At 48.9% G+C, this 17,829-nt stretch overlaps 1 protein-coding gene across 1 annotated transcript in view; it reads right to left on the reverse strand.

Annotated features, from left to right (window-relative positions):
* LOC115476820 (proton-coupled amino acid transporter 1-like) overlaps positions 1-17,611 on the reverse strand; it is a 147,265-nt gene extending 129,654 nt beyond the window's left edge. The window contains exons 1-2 of the mRNA XM_030213395.1: positions 17,478-17,611; positions 16,794-16,884 (exon numbers count right to left, since the gene is read on the reverse strand). Of these exons, the coding sequence (XP_030069255.1) occupies positions 16,794-16,884; positions 17,478-17,611 (225 nt within the window). The remainder of the gene's footprint in view (positions 1-16,793; positions 16,885-17,477) is intronic.
* Between the last annotated feature and the right edge of the window lie 218 nt (positions 17,612-17,829).

Genomic DNA, 17,829 nt, shown 5'->3' on the forward strand with positions numbered 1-17,829 from the left:
TGTCCTTGTTTACTTTCCCACATTTCATCAAGTAGATGAAACATTTTAGAGCATCAGCATTATTACCATAGAAAATAAAATCATCAAGTGACAGCAGTGCTGCAGCCTGGACTGATGCCAGCCTCAAATTGGAGTAAATACATTGGGTTTAAAGACTTCTGGAAGCAAATAAAAGATAGATTGCCTTTGGTGAATGAGTGTAAGCATGTCTGTGGGCAGAGCTGAGGGCACTGAGCAGCCCCTGGCGTGCTCTGGATATTACTTTTCAGACTGTGGCAAATATTTTCTTATGGTGATGAATATCTGATGGCCTTTAGCTTTTATGGTCCACAATCTAATCTAATCTGCAATTTATATATGAAAGGGCCACCCATTGTGGTTTAAAGCAATATAAAGATAATTGCTCTTTAACTTTTTGATTCTGTTAGTCCTCAAGAGGCTAAACTAATTTTGAGTGAATTAAGCCCTAAATCTTAATGTCATGCTGAATATTAAGGAAATAATATAAATGTCATCCAGTGCCTTAAGTGTGAAAATTTCTCTCCTAACACACACTAAAAAGGATATTGCAAGACAGAGAGAGACATTTTTGATATGATGTCTAATTCCGACTTTGGACGTTTTGCACAACATGTCCTCAAGTTTCAAGTTTATTCCAGTCGGAAATACCATGTAGGCGGCTTAAAATATAATCAATATAAAGGAAGTAATAGTATGTTCACACAGACAGTGGGGTAGGAAGGGAGGAATTTCATATATTTAAGATAAAGAGAGGGAGGAAGAAACATTGAGTATGCTCTAATTCTTTTCGAAATATAACCGGGCCCTCTACTAAGGGAAATAACTAACTAAAGGCATCCTTGAATAGGTATGTCTTAAGGTCATATTTAAAAGTTGATAAGGAGGTCTGATTCTGCAAGGAAACAGGTAGAAGGTTCCATACATATGGTCCTTGTACAAATCCGAATAAGAAAGAAGTTTATTTTCAAAAAAGAAAAACGTCTATGTTTTTTTTTAAATACTGTTTCAAACAAGGTTTTGTGCTTTGGACGTTTTGTTTTTTGGTCAATTTTCAAAAACAAAATACTGAATAAGTGCAAAACATAGATATTCATGCAATTGGGATGTATGAGGAGCCAACATTTTTAGTAAACTGGTTCCCCAGACCAGAGGCATATCTGAACTTCGGCGGTAGGGGGGGCCATAGCCAGAGTGAGGGGGCACATTATAGCCGCCCCGCCGCCGCCATTGCCAACCCTCCCTGCCGCCGTCACCTACCTTTGCTGGCGGCGGACCCCAACCCCCGCCAGCCGAGGTCCGCTTCCTCCTGCTGCTGCCTTTAAAAATATTCCTTCAGCTGGCGGGGGACCCCAACCCCCGCCAGCCGAGCTGAGGTCTTTTAAGTTCTTCTTCGTCCTCCTTGCTGTTCAAAGTTGCTGAATCCAGTTTCGGAGTCTGACGTCACAGCACGTTGTACGTGCAGGACGTCAGAATCATAGAAAAATGAGTCTGACGTCCTGCACGTACAATGTGCAGCGACGTCAGACTCCGAAACTGGATTCAGCAGCTTTGAACAGCACGGAGGATGAAGAAGAACTTAAAAGACCTCGGCACCATTGCGGAGGGAAATGGAGTGGATGCGGCCCCTACATTTAAATTATATCTTACAAGCTGAAGTTTCGGGTTTGCCAGTTCACCTTCGTAAGAGTAATTTGGTGTGGCCGCTAAGAGTGATATGGGGAGAATTAGCAAAGCTATGGTCTTTTGATGCTCATATTAGTGGACTCCTACCTATGAGAGGCAATGGGACCTTCACTCCGGGAATGGAGAACAAACATATCCGAAACTGGAATGACAAGGGATTTCATTTGGTGGATGATTTTGTGGATCCTAGGGGGCGTCTAAGGTCCCTGAAGTCACTGAACCTGGACTCTCTGGAGTGGGCTGACAAATATGCTTTTAAACAGATCTCCCACTACATTGACATCCTGCCCCCACATTTACTGGAAGTTGATGTGGCCTCCAAAATCAGAGATTTGTATGATACGCCAACGACAGACCCAATCTCTATTTCGGTGTTACATAGAAGGCTTCTCCACACTAGGACTCCGCAGAGCTTAGAAAAGTTGGCCCAGAGATGGATGATAGATATACAGAAATGGATTACGGCAAGTTATTTGCTGAGTAGTTTGAGATAGGTAGCTCACAGGATTGACAGAGCAGAATTGAGGGAGTGCCAAGGCAGGAGTATATATAGAGCGTATACCTCGCTGTCACGATTGCATAAAATGGGCAGAGCTGAAGTGTCCCTTTGTAATAGATGCGGTGACCCTCACCATACATATTTTAATGTAATGTGGGCTTGTGTAGAGATCCAGGACTACTGGTCACACATAGCGATGTTCCTGGGGAGACTTATGGGTATGAATTGTGAAGATGATGAGGCTACTGTGATGATGATGATGAAGCTCCCACCTCAGGATCCCAGATCCCTCTTTCACTCAGGGTGAGCTGGTTCTCAATATGCAGATTTTATGCAAATTAATCTACTACCCTTTTCTGCTCAGGGTGACCTGCTTCTCAAAAGGCAAACATAGTCAGGTCTCACCAATCAGGCTATTTTCATACACATCTTTATTCCAGCCTTTGGGGCACACTTCTTTTAGCTTAAAACACTTTCACAAGCTTAAACAGTTCTTCCAGCTTAACCATTTCATTTCTTCCTACTCAGTGCAATCTTCCATTTTAAACATTTCTTCTTGCACAGTTCAATATCCATAGATTTCTTCCCCCTGAGCCCTCTCACACAGGCATTTGGGCTCAGTACTAACTCAGTCCCTGGACACACAGTCCCTCCTTGTAGCACACAGCTCTAGACACACAGTCTCTTCATCTTGGACACACAGTCCCTCTTCACTGTTCTAGACACACAGTCTTTTCCTCTGGGACACACAGTACCTCTTCACTGTTCTAGACACCCAGTCTTTTACTCAGTCCCTGGACACACAGTCCCTCCTTGTAGCACACAGCTCTAGACACACAGTCTTTTCATCTTGGACACACAGTCCCTCTTCACTGTTCTAGACACACAGTCTTTTCCTCTGGGACACACAGTACCTCTTCACTGTTCTAGACACACAGTCTTTTCATCTGGGACACACAGTACCTCCTTGAACACATAGTTCTTATTCTTGATACTCTAGGGCCTTCTTACCCCAGCCAGCTTCCTTCTTGGGAACACACAGTTCTACCCCCAGTCCAAAGGGCACAGCCAGTACTTCTCATGGGGATCCCTCTGCTTCAGTTACCAGCTCTCTTCTGCAGCTGCTAGCTCTCCCACCCTTTCCCTCACCCTCTGGTGGACCCAGCCCATAACCTGCTGCACCTGTTTCTATCCCCAGGACTCTCCTCGGTCCTAGTGACCTCCTGCTATAAGCCCCTTACTGAATCCCTTTAGTGACTCACCCAGCCCTTCTCCCTGGACATTTTAGGGGGAACAGCGCCCTCTAGGGGCCTAACCAGGGTAGGACAGCCTCTTCCTTCTCACAGAATATGACCTTGACACCGGAGTCAGCGCTTTTGGGTGCAGATTTGCTGAAGAGGGCCGGTGCTGTCCATCGAAATCTCTTACTCTACAAGGCATGTGTAGTGGGGAAGAAATGCATCTTGGTGAATTGGACAAACTTGGAGGCATCATCGTACTGGCAATGGCGCAACAGGTGGCATGCGTTGCTCTTGATGGAGTTGCGAGACTCTTGTTACAAACCTAAAAAGCAGCGCAGTTTTTATCTAGTCTGGGAGCCTTATATTAATACTTTAGCCCCTAGAGCTTGCAGCTCAATTATCAACAAGCTGAGTGTAGATCCTATGAAACTAGCTACGGGACCGATATGAAAGATATTTCTTTCCAATTTAATTATTGGAATGTTGGAGGCTGCCTGGAATGGGAAATAAGGGAGGGGGAAGGGGGTATTATTCTTAGGGGGGGTAGAGGGGTTTAGAGGAGAAGGGTTCTGGGTAGGATTTCTTCATTTTTTTCTTTTATCTTGGGGCTGGGGGTAGTTTTGTAGGTGTGGACACTAGATATGGCCTGCAGCAACCACTGGACTGGCAGGACGGCCTCAAGCTTTGTGCATATTACCTATGGACTTTGCCTTCTTTGGGCCACATTCCATACTTGAATGTTTACTGGACATTTACATTTTCTTGCACTGTGCCTTAATACTGTGCCTTAACTACAAACTGTCAACTCCTGCTTGCAAGCTAAACAACTGGTTGAGACAGGATGCAGGAGCAGTAGATAACAGCTTGTAACATTTAGTTGCCAAGGCTTGCACATTGAATCAGCCTGCCTGCACGTAGACGCCACATGAATAGAAGATAGCCTGCATCTCTGAGCCTTATGCTCCAGTGAGCCTTATCAACTCTGTGAAAGAAGCATTGTGTGATTATATGTGTGCGTGCTAAACAGGGAGATAAGTTTTGTTTCCCTTGCTAGTATCATTTCAGTATTATGACGTATGTATTGTAAGAACTACAAGAACTACAAATGTTTACTGCGTATGCCAACTGTGACGTATGAGGGGCCTAATGCGCAGGCCCAGAAGGGAGGTATAAATGTGAGTGTCAGGTGATTTCTGACACACAGTATCCTGAGACGGAACTCAGTACTGTACATTGCTAGCAATAAAGCTGTCTTGCCTTTGGAACCAGTTGCCTCTTGTCTCCTGATTTACTTAGTCGAGGGTCCTGTTACATCTGGCGAGCCAGCCAGGAGTATATAGAGGGAAACGGATTATATTCTTTCCCCTCCCCCACCGCGGTCAGGTCGGGTGATCGCCCCCCCCCCCCCGAGTGGGTGGTGAGTGGCCACCGCTGAGTTCAGCGTCCACCCCCAAAGGAGGGCTGATAGACGCCGACTGGCTGGCGGTGGGGTTGTGTGGTTCCGGCAAGACACCTTTCCTGAACTCCGGAGAAGAGCGCGCCGGCAGGCCACGTCCGAAGACGACGGACAGGTGAGTATACTCTGGGTAGTTGACCGACCCGGTAAAGGGTCGAAGAGAGGCTTGATCTCCCTCTTGGCCAGTGGCAAGTATGGACTAGGTCCCGAAACCCACTAGGCTCCAGGAAGAAACCGAACGGGAGGTTTTCTTGTGGCGTGTGAAAGTTGAGTGAGTGGGCCTGCAGTTCTGGATCGGGCGACCGCACTCCGGTCAGGCCGACTGTTGACCCTTTTGTGTCCGGTGGAACAAGACCTCTTACTCCTCCACCATCCTTTTCCCCCTCTGTTTGTCTGCTATCCTTTGGCACTCAGGTTAGGATGGGCGGGGGTGGATCTACTCCGTTAGATTTAATGACTGAACACTTTAGCGAAGTGTTCGACCAGGAACAATGCAGTAGAGCCGGGATGATACAACGATGTCAATTCATGTGGCCCGGTTTAGGGAGATTTGTCGACTGGCCTCCGGAAGGTTCATTCGAATATGAGAAAGTGGCTGCAGTCATGAATGTTGTTATAGTCGAGGGAAACCCAGGCTGTCCCGAGGATATCCCATATGTGGAAGGGTGGCTTAACGTGGTCCGGAACCCTCCGGCCTGGGCCCAGCATAAGGTGGAAAAAGCCGCCCTTATGGTAATAAGCCAGAGGAAGGGTCACAAGACCAAGTTGAAAGCCCAAGCCACGCCCAAGACCTTTAAATCCCCGGTTACACTTGCAGTCGCGAAGGCCGTAGGAAACACCCCTACCATTGAAGCCACGCCCAGTACCACTAGTACCCTCCCAAGACCCCCGAAGGATATCCGAGATAAGGCCCAGGGCTCCCAAAATCCTGGAAAGGGTCAGAAGGCTCCTATACTCAGTACGGCAGAGGCCTATGAGAAGGACCCAGCGCCACCCCCCCTACAGTCCCATATACCCCAACCTCGCGAACTTGGCCGAGGGCCAGAGTACCGCCGGGGCCTCCGCCCCAGAGTCGGACGCTGAAGAAACTCCCAAAACCGAACTCGCAGCCCACGGAACTCTCAGGAAAAGTCAGAGGGTTACTAAACCGGTAACTCGATTTCCCCAGTCAAGCCCAATAAGTACCCTTCCTCCAAGCCGACGAGCAGATGTCGCCAACCTGTTTCCGATCCGACAATCAACAACGTACACTCTGACCCCGGAAGGCCAGCCCATCGAATCCACAGTCTACACCCACGTTCCTTTCTCTAGTGCTGACCTGTATAACTGGAAGGCGCATGGACCTTCCTACGAACAAAAGCCTGAGCAACTTGTAGAACTTGTGAAGGGCATAATATACAGTTACAACCCGACTGGGGTGACCTCAGACAGTTGAGTGCCCACGTCCTGACCACTGAAGAACGTCGCCTGCTACAACAGAATATGGAAGAAGCAGTCAGAAGAGCCCACCCAGACGAAGCGCAGATAGAAGACCGCTTAAGAAGGGAGGTGCCCACCGCACGCCCCGACTGGGATTACCGGACTGAGGACGGCCAGAACCGCAACCGCCAATATCAGCAGGCCTATCTAACGGCCTTGAAAAAGGGAAAACAGAAAATCACTAATATGGGAAAAATCCACAACGTTGTCCAGCAGAAACATGAGAGCCCAGGGGATTTCCTAGAACGCCTTCTGGAAGCGTACAGAAGACACAGCCCTATAAATCCTGAGGATCCAAAAAATGTCCCCACAGTGGTTATGAGTTCCGTTAGCCAGTCGGCGCCAGACATTAGGAAAAAACTCCAGAAGACCAAAGGATTTGAGGGGATGAGCATAAGCCAACTGAAGGCTATAGCTGATCGCATGTTCGGATACCGCGACCAGGAAGAAAAATCCGAGGCCCGAAGAGAGGCAAGTAGACGGATGCGTGAAAATGCGGATGTACTGGCTGCTGTGCTGGAGGAGTGCCTGGGATCGAGGCCACGCGGCAGGGGAAGGGGCCGAAGGGGTAGGGGGGCGAGGTCCCCTATAGGACGGAACCAGTGCGCTAACTGCCGACAAGAAGGGCATTGGTGGGCGGACTGCCCGGAGGAGCCACGAGACCAGAACCGAGAGGTGGTGGACGATGACCGTCCAAGGGGCCCCAGGCAAGGGCAACGAGGCCGAGGCCGGGGACACATCGAACAACAGGAGTGGCAGATGGCCCTCGATGCGGCCCAGGGCTACCCCGCATGAAGTGACCAGGAGGGCAGAGTCCCCACTGACCCTCTGGTGGAAATCTGGGTGGGGACACAACTAATGAGGGCCCTATTAGATACAGGGGCCCAACGATCTGTCATCACCACTGCCATAGCCCCTCCCACGAAGGAAACCATACCGATTGTGGGAGCCTCAGGAAAGTCCCTCACAGCCCCGCTCCTCAAGGAACGCCATGTCCAAATTGGAGGAACGATGGTGTCCCACCAGTTTATACATATCCCTGAGTGTCCAGTCCCCCTGATTGGCCGGGACCTACTGTGTAAGCTCCAAGCCACTCTAAAATTTAAGGCTACGGGAGAAGTAGAAGCCCAGTTCAAAGACCGACCAGTAACACTCATCTGCCCTGTCCGAGAAGAATGGAGACTACACGCCCCCCTGATCGCAGGCCCCGCCGACTGCCGCTATTGCCAGGATACCGCTTTCGCACGGCAGAGGAGAACCCTCATGGCTGGAGTGCCCAGCGTGTGGGCAGAATCAAACCCCGGAGGACTGGCGGTCAACGCCATTCCCCTCTGGATTGAACTCAAACCAAATGCTCAGATCGTTAATCAAGGACAGTACCACATCCCTTATGCGGCCCGACACAGTATGCAAACGCACCTACAGAAACTCCTTCAACAAGGGGTCCTCAAACCAGCCAGATCTGCCTGGAACACCCCATTGTTGCCCGTTAAGAAGCCAGGGACATCAGAGTACAGACCTGTCCAGGACCTGAGGAAGGTCAACAACCAGGTGGCCGACATAGTGGCCCTTGTGCCCAACCCGTATTCCATTCTAGCCCAAGTGCCAGCCCAAACCAAGTGGTACAGTGTCATTGATCTGAAGGACGCCTTCTTCTCCATCCCTCTTGCTGCTGATAGTCAACAGTTGTTTGCCTTCACGTGGGAAGACTTACAAACTGGGAGTAAGCAGCAATTCACTTGGACCCGACTCCCCCAGGGGTTCAAGAACTCACCCACTATCTTCGGAGAGCAACTTGCCCAAGACCTGAAGTCATACCAGTGCGAGTACGGGCCTGTCGTCCAGTATGTAGACGACCTGTTGGTGGCCCGGGAAACGTACACGGATTGTGCAGAAGCTACCCTTTACCTCTTGAAAACCCTGGAAGCCCAAGGGTACCGAGCCAGCCGAAAGATATGTGATTTCGCCTCCGAGAAGGAACCCGAAGGCTCGGTACACCCTGTACCCAAGCCATCCGCAACCAACCCATTCCTGCAAATAAGAAAGAACTGCGTGCGCTACTAGGAGCAGCCGGATACTGCCGGATCTGGATCATTAATTTCGCTGTTTTGACCCAAGACTTATACACCAAGCTGAAGGGACCTGACCTCGAGGCCCAAACCCTCCAGTGGGAGAAACACGAACTGAAGGCACTCACGGACCTAAAGGAGGCCCTCGTGGCCCCGCCAGCGCTCGGATTGCCAGATGTGACTAAACCATTCCACTTGTTTTTCGACGAGAAGAAGGGTTTGGCACTTGGGGTCCTCACCCAAACAGTTGGCACCTGGCAATGACCCGTAGCATACCTTTCCAAGGGCATGGACAACATGGCACGAGGTTGGCCGGGGTGTCTCCAAAGCATTGCGGCTGCATGTTTGTTAATACACGAAGCCAACAAACTCACCTTTGGCCAGACGCTCCTCGTGACAACGCCCCATTCCATCCGTGGCCTGCTCGAGAGCCATGGGCCCCGATGGATGACTAACTCCCGACTAGTCAAGTACCAAGCCCTCCTATGCGAGAATCCGGAGGTGCAAATCCAGGACACCACCAACCTGAATCCTGCTACCCTTCTCCCGGCCCCGGAACCACCACTCCATGACTGTGAAGAGGTAATGGCCACTGTACATTCTAGCAGACCCAACCTTAAAGACCAACCCTAGCAGGGGGGAATCACCTTGTTCACAGACGGAAGTAGCCAAGTGATCGAAGGAACTCGGAGAGCTGGCTATGCCGTCGTATCCGAGGATCATGTGATCGAAGCAGTGGCCCTGCCACCCGGAACATCAGCCCAGAAAGCCGAATTGGTCGCCCTCACCAGGGCCCTCCTGTGGGCAGAAGGAAAAATTGTGAACATTTACACCGACTCCAAATACGCCTTCCTCACCCTCCAGGTACATGGGGCCTTGTACAAAGAAAGAGGATTCTTAACAGCCGAGGGAAAAGGACTCGCAAACGCCACTGAGATCTGCCAACTACTCGAGGCTGTATGGAAACCAAAGAAGGTAGCTGTGATACACTGCAGGGCTCACACAGGCCGAACGGACCCCATTGCCCGGGGAAATCAGCGGGCAGATGATGCAGCCAAGAAGGCGGGTCGACTCCCTCATTCCTCTGATTCTGTGCTTTTCGTCCATCTCCCCACAGAGGTCCCCATCTATGCCCCACAAGAAACCGATTGGGCCCGACAAGAGGGCCTGGAATCGCGTAATGGGTGGTGGCTACTACAGGATGGCCGAATATGGATACCCGAAGCCCTGGCATGGACAGTGGTCAGGGAAGCCCATAACCGCACCCACCTGGGCAGAGACGCCTTGGGACGCCTGCTGGAAAAGACCTACTACATCAACAAACTAGCCCTCTGGACCAAGAACGCTTCCAATAGGTGCACAACTTGTGCCCGGAACAACCCACGGACAGGACCAGGTCCTGCTCCTGGTCACATCCTCCACGGCACCAGCCCATTTCAAGTCTGCCAAATTGACTTCACGCACATGCCCCCAGCCCGGGGCTATAAAGCTATCCTCGTGGCAGTGTGTACGTACACTGGATGGATTGAAGCCGTACCTACCAGGACGGAGATGGCTAAAGAAGTTACTTCCTTACTTATTCACCACATCTTGCCTAGATACGGCCTTCCTAAACAGATCAATTCTGATAACGGGCCTGCATTTGCCAGTGAAGTGACCCAGCAACTCAGTACCAGATTGGGCCTCAATTGGAAGCTACACTGTGCCTGGAGACCCCAGAGCAGTGGGGCAGTGGAGAGAGCCAACCGATCCCTGAAGAACCAGCTAGCTAAACTGTGCCAAGAAGCCAAGGCCAAACGGCCCGACCTGCTCCCACTTGCATTGCTGCACCTTAGGTGCACGCCCAAAGCTACTGGTCTCACCCCTTACAAGATGATGTACATCAGGCCACCACCTCTGCCTTCCTTTCCTGACTCCTTGCAGATACAGGGTGAGAGTTCCTTAGTCAAACAGCTGAAAGCTTTACGTGAGGTAGTGCAGGACATCCAACAGTACACTGAGAGTGTAGGTCCCTTAGTCCTTACTAGCCCTACACACCAGTTTCGGGTGGGAGATGAAGTATGGGTGAAAGAATGGGACGAGTCTGACTGCTTAAAGCCCAAATGGAAGGGGCCCTCCCTTGTCCTCCTAACCACCCTGACCGCTGTTAAAATTGCAGGAAGTCCCGCTTGGATACACTGGACCAGGCTGAAGCCAGCTGCGTGAACCGACAGCCCACCCGGAGTTTGGAGAGCCCACAGCCACCCAGACGCTCCACTGCGACTAACCCTAAAGAGGAGGTGAACCAAGTCCATGCCTAGTCATAAACTTAGCCCCTGGACGTTCTGTGTTTTAGGTTCACTGTTTATTGGAGCTGTCATCCTGAGCCTCGTCCTCTTCCTGCTGCAACAACTCGGATACCTCTTTCCCCCGACCATGATGTTCGTCCTGCTCTTCGTTCTCCACCTCTGCCCAGTCCCGGTGGAGATGATTGCTCTTAGTTTGAACTGTACCGAGTGCCTGCGCCTGGTGCGTCACCGAACGGCTGAAGGGTACAACCTTGTCACCACCCTCATTCACCAGTCTCAGCCCCCAGAGAAGGACTGTACTCCCCTTACTCCTTGTGTCATTACCACACCGGATGGCCCCCAGCAGTTCCACAGATGCCTTGAGAATAAGAACCGCACTATCTGCCATTCTCCCTCAGCCCCCCGATATTATAATGTTACCCTTAGTGTTGGTCTTCCTCAGTACCCGGTTCGAGGGCCTCCAGGGCGGACCATCACGTCATCTACAGGAATCGAGGGAGATGGCATCCTGTATTACGTAAACTCTACCCGTGTCCTTGTAGCCGGTATTCAAACTGTAGCCACCCTCACCTTTGACGTTTGCGCTGCTATGGACAAGCACCCCTGGTCTCATAAGTGCGGCAGCCAAAGCTGGCGAAAGGCCTATGCAGACAACCACAAGTATGTTTGCCCCCTAACTTTAGATTGGAGGTATGGTTCCCCTTGGGCTTGGCTACCATGTGCGGCAGACACCCGGGCCTCGGGATGGAATCGGGTATGCGCCTACACGGGAGGAGGATATCCTGGATGTACCGGCCTGGGCGAATTCCGCCGAGGTTCCGGCAACACTGTCCTCCTGGACTGGCCTCTCTGAGGACACGGAGTCCCCTGGAAAGAAACCTGGGGCCTCGGCATTGACAGGACCGGGATGGATCCGCTTACCTATGTCACCATATGCCAGAGCCTCGATGCTAAGCTTCCCACGCACTATCAGACTACCATAGTTGGATTCCAGGAGGTATTCGATGAGATTGCCCGTGCAGAGGAGGTAGCTACTAAATTTCCCGTTTCACCTGAAGCCCGGAACATGTTCCTTAATTTGGCCGAGAACATAGCCCTCTCCCTCGGAGTTACTAACTGTTTTGTCTGTGGTGGCACTGACATGGATGAGCAATGGCCCTGGGAAGCAAAGGAAATCCACCAGCACATATGGGATGCCCTGAACACCACTAACATCACCTTTCCACGACGACCTCGCCCCTATGAGTGGGCATTGAGAACCAACATTATAGGCACTCTGTGTGCCAGCCGGGCCCCCTCGAAACGATACTCTGTCCCCGTTGGTGACTCGGCCTGCACGGGAGTTATCTAGTATAATGGCAGTCGCACCACCTGGTGGCAAACCGACGACCTGCCCATACCGACACCCATATGGTCTGAACCTACCCTGAACGCGACGTGGACGCACGGGGGTAACGCCTCCCTCAAATGGATAGCTCCGGAAGGCTACTATTATATATGCGGCCGCAGGGCCTACGAACAGCTTCCCACCCACTGGTTCGGTACCTGCCTGCTGGGCACAGTCCGACCCAGTTTCTTCCTCTTACCCCTTCAGGTGGGCGAAACGCTAGGTATTCCCCTCTACATGGAACAAGGGCCCGGAAATAGACAGAGGTGGTCTACCTGCGACACCAAGGTCCGGATAGGAGATTGGAAGGACAATGAATGGCCGCCGGAATGCATAATCCATTACTATGGCCCGGCCACCTGGGCTGAAGATGGCACGTATGGATACCGTACCCCTATCTATATGCTGAATCGTATCATTCGCCTGCAGGCTGTGCTCGAAATACTCATGAACAACTCAGCCTTTGCACTCAACGTTTTGGCACGGCAGAACACTAAGCTAATCACCGCAGTTTACCAAAACCGCCTTGCCCTTGATTACCTGTTGGCCCAGGAAGGGGGGGTGTGTGGGAAGTTCAACCTCAGTAACTGCTGCCTGCAGATCGACGACCAGAGTCACGTCATTAAGGATATCACCGACCGGATGGTGAAGTTGGCCCATGTCCCCGTTCAAACCTGGAACAGTGCCTGGGACTGGACTTCTTCCCTAACCGACTGGCTGCCCACTTCCGGAGGCCTCAAGGGCATCCTTATCATGGGGGGCCTGTTCTTGTTGTCCTGTTTACTAATACCCTTATCTCTTCCCTTTGTTTTCAGGTGCCTCCGTTCCACAATGGAAACCATTGCCGACCGGCGGGCAGCTGCCCAGATTATGGCCCTCCAGATGTACTCCCCCATACCGCAATCTGATGTTGATGAAGTTGAAGTTTCTTAAAGTTTCTTCCTCTGAGGCGACCGGTGGGCTGACCCCTTGTGACAGCACAAGTCTGGCTACAAAGGGGGGGGGGGGGGGCTCCAATAGGGACCCTTCGTCTCGACACCGGCGAAGCAACCAACGGCTGCGCAAGGGCATAGGGCCCCTCATTGCCTCCTTGAACTAATTCTTCTTGTCTCTCTTTCTTTTTCAGCACCCTTGAAGGTGATACTCTCCACCGGAATGGATGTTCAAGTATCAAAAGTGGGGAATTGTAGGTGTGGACACTAGATATGGCCTGCAGCAACCACTGGACTGGCAGGACGGCCTCAAGCTTTGTGCATATTACCTATGGACTTTGCCTTCTTTGGGCCACATTCCATACTTGAATGTTTACTGGACATTTACATTTTCTTGCACTGTGCCTTAATACTGTGCCTTAACTACAAACTGTCAACTCCTGCTTGCAAGCTAAACAACTGGTTGAGACAGGATGCAGGAGCAGTAGATAACAGCTTGTAACATTTAGTTGCCAAGGCTTGCACACTGAATCAGCCTGCCTGCACGTAGACGCCACATGAATAGAAGATAGCCTGCATCTCTGAGCCTTATGCTCCAGTGAGCCTTATCAACTCTGTGAAAGAAGCATTGTGTGATTATATGTGTGTGTGCTAAACAGGGAGATAAGTTTTGTTTCCCTTGCTAGTATCATTTCAGTATTATGACGTATGTATTGTAAGAACTACAAGAACTACAAATGTTTACTGCGTATGCCAACTGTGACGTATGAGGGGCCTAATGCGCAGGCCCAGAAGGGAGGTATAAATGTGAGTGTCAGGTGATTTCTGACACACAGTATCCTGAGATGGAACTCAGTACTGTACATTGCTAGCAATAAAGCTGTCTTGCCTTTGGAACCAGTTGCCTCTTGTCTCCTGATTTACTTAGCCGAGGGTCCTGTTACAGTTTCAGTTTAAAGTGTTAGGTTATTTCTAGTTTATATGGTCCGTAGTATTAATGAAAAACAAAAGTGATGACTGCTGATATGATATGGGGATATGATATGGTTATGTTGTTGTGAAACTATGAAGTTGATTTATGATATGATAATCTGTATAGGTGATATGTCATCAATAAACATGTTATAAATATAAAGACTCCTGATGCAGGCTACCAGCCGTAACATGGTACTGTATCGAGTGTTCACCAATAAACTATCTACAATCGAAAAAAAAAAAAGACCTCGGCTCAGCTGGTGGGGGTTGGGGTCCCCTGCCAGCTGAAGGAATATTTTTAAAGGCAGCGGCAGGAGGAAGCGGACCTCGGCTGGCGGGGGTTGGGGTCCCCCGCCAGCAAAGGTAGCCCACGGTGACGGCAGGGGAGGGTTGACGACGGGAAGGGGGTCCAGGGCGAAATCTGTGGGGGCCCAGGCCCCCGTGGCCCCACGCAGATATGCCCCTGCCCCAGACATCCCAGGAAAGCAATGGGGCACCCTAGATGAAAATGCTTCCAGGAGCACATCTCACCTTTGCTCCCTTATCTTGTCCCTTGAGCCCTCCAAAACCCACCCAAAACACACTGTCCCCCACTACAATAGCCCTTATGGGTGAAAGGGGCACCTATATGTGGGTACAGTGGGATTTTGGTCACTGTGGGAGGGGTCACAGTTTCCACCACAAGTGTGACAGATAGAGGGAGATAGGAACATGAGTCCCCCACTCCATAGTGCACTGCATCGACCACTATGCTACTCCAGGGACCTGCATGTTGCTCTAAATAGACCTGACTTTAACATCCGAGGCTGTCATAGAGGCTGGTAAGTCATATTTTTATTCACATTTTTGGGGAGTGGGAGGAGGTCATTGACCACTGGGGGTCACCCATGATTTCCTCCAGTGGTCATCTGGCTATTTAGGGCACCTTTTTGTGCCTTATTCATTCTGAAAACAGGTGTAGACCAAAACATCTTAGTTTTAGTCCTTGGCGTTTTTGTTTTGTTCCATTATGGCTGTAAAATGTCTAAGTGTTAGGCACACCATAATCCCACCTTCAAAATGCCCCTGACATGCCCTCTTGTGATTTGGACACATTGCATATGAATTGCATAGAGACAAAATAGGTTTCGAAAATACTGATTTGGACGTTTTGAGAAGAAAGACATCCAAATGGTGCTTTATGACACTTTTTGGACATTTTTCGGTTTTGAAAATGAGCCCTAGAATGAACATAGCATGGCTGGTTATATTTATTGATATTACGAGAAGTCATGACATAACTAGACAAGATGATGGATAGATATGACCCCCAGAGTATGGTATATAACAAAGATAATACAAATCCTCACTGAAAGGACTAGGGGGAGCATGTTATTAGTGATCATACCAGTATGTTGGAATCTTTTACTGGATTGGACAAAGTATCTTCAGTTTGGAAAACTAGTCACAATACAGTTATTTAAATAGGCGTTTAAAGAAACTTGATGGGGCAAGAAAGAGGGAGTTATAAAGTGCATTAATGGATGATATTGTGGGGTGGAGAAGGTGCAAGAGAGAACGGGGCTTTTTTACCAAGCGATGGTAGGGCTATCAAGTGGCAAAACAGCACTTCCACCAGGTAATCGGGTAGTTCTGAGTTTGCCGTGCGCCGTTTCCATGCTAGAAAATCATTTTTATTTTCTAGCACAGAGGCAGGGAGTAGTCATTCCTGGTGGTAATCGGGCAGTGTAGGTATATTGCCATGCGCTGCCTGATTACCACTGGGTTAGTGCATGAGCCCATACTGCCTTCTAAATAGGTGGTGGTAAGGGCTCAGGCAGTAAATGGTCACATGCTAATTTTGATATTAGCACACAGCCATTAACGACTCAAAAAATGCGTTTTTCCCATTGCAGTAAAAAGTGGCCTCCTTGTGTGGCAATTCCATGCGCCAACACTACTGCGGGCCACTTTTACTGCCACCTGGTTAAAGGGTCTCATAGTGTACTGCCTTGTACTCCCGTACGCTCACTCCGCTCTCTTGAACAAAATTTGTTCATCGTTCCAACTTACATACAGTTTCAACATGAACACATTCGTGTCTCCATTTTCTCAGTACAAGGACCATATGTATGGAACCTTCTACCTGTTTCCTTGCAGAATCAGACCTCCTTATCAACTTTTAAATATGACCTTAAGACATACCTATTCAAGGATGCCTTTAGTTAGTTATTTCCCTTAGTAGAGGGCCCGGTTATATTTCGAAAAGAATTAGAGCATACTCAATGTTTCTTCCTCCCTCTCTTTATCTTAAATATATGAAATTCCTCCCTTCCTACCCCACTGTCTGTGTGAACATACTATTACTTCCTTTATATTGATTATATTTTAAGCCGCCTACATGGTATTTCCGACTGGAATAAACTTGAAACTTGAGGGTAGGATGAATAGGATTATGGATAAATGTGGACTGATAGCATGGTGGGTGACTGGAGGACTGGGTGGGAGTTAAGGATAATTTTGTTGGGTGGGATGGATGGCCAGTTGGGGATATACTGTACAACAATGTAATGATGGTACACTTTTTTGGTTGTTTAGCAGAAGCTATGCACAAATTGCTTAAATAAAGGCTTGAAGAAATAACCCTAAATTCTTGTTCATATAACTGTGCTTACAATTATACCTGGCAATTGTTGTCTCACTGAGAGCTAAATCAGAAAGGCCACCACTGAAATGAAAAAAACATTTGAGCCAGATGCTTGAGAAGTAGTGAAATCACCTTACCACAATACCCGCATTCTTTATAGCCAGGGGAAGCCCCAGTAATCCAGTGCCAATATTCCCCTTCAACAAATGCATTAATGTTTGATACCATCTGAATTGGAAAGAAAATACAGAAACGGTAGCCAGTTGCAAAGGAGTCCGTTAGCAGATTATTTGGCCAAGGCACAGAGATAAAAAGGAGAGAGAGAGCACAAAGAATGAGATTTACAAATTATAATCTATTGCTTTTCTTTCTACTAAGGGGGAAAGTTATTAATGTGGGCAGAGAAGTAGTCTAATGGTTAATGCAGTGGTCTGAAAACCAGGAGAACTGGATTTGATTCCCACTAATGCTACTTGTGACCACAGAAATGTGATATATCAAATCCCATCCCCTTTCCCATACCACAAACCTGTGCTATTTTAGTACAGGTCCCATTTTATACAATGAGACCTACCTAATAATAACTAAGATTAACAGTAAAATAATACTTCTTAATGGTAGTCCATGTTGATAACTTCCTCCTAAACAGGCAGAAATAAATTTATGCTATGAAAAGAAAGTGGTATGAGCTTAATTAGCAAATAAATGTGCTAAAATATTTGCCAACAAGCACCAATCTATTTGAGTTTAAACCATATTTCAAGGTAAGCTAGCAAGGCAGAGGAAAAAGAGTGTAACAAAAAGGAGAGGTGTCTGCTTACGTTGTGCCAATGTGCTCCTCATGCCTATCATAACCACTGGATTCTGAGGTACAGCTTGAGCTATCATCAGAGCGGCTGACATCTATGGAACTGCAGTCACTAAAATTCTTACTTTTCAACTTAGTTTGGGCCATCTTGCTGCAAAACTGTAAAGTGAAATTTACCTGTTAATTTCATTTCCTTGAATCCAGTCAGGCCAGTCCAGATGTGTGAGTTATGTCTCCTGCCAGCAGGTGGAGACAAAGAAACAAGTTCAGAACTGACTTCATCCTACTTACAGAGGGCTAATACTGCCTTCCAATCTTCTAAAACCCAGGTTAAAAACTAATTGAAAATAACAAAAAATAAATTT

The sequence above is a fragment of the Microcaecilia unicolor genome, chromosome 8, assembly GCF_901765095.1.
Source record: "Microcaecilia unicolor chromosome 8, aMicUni1.1, whole genome shotgun sequence".
Classification (NCBI taxonomy): domain Eukaryota; kingdom Metazoa; phylum Chordata; class Amphibia; order Gymnophiona; family Siphonopidae; genus Microcaecilia; species Microcaecilia unicolor.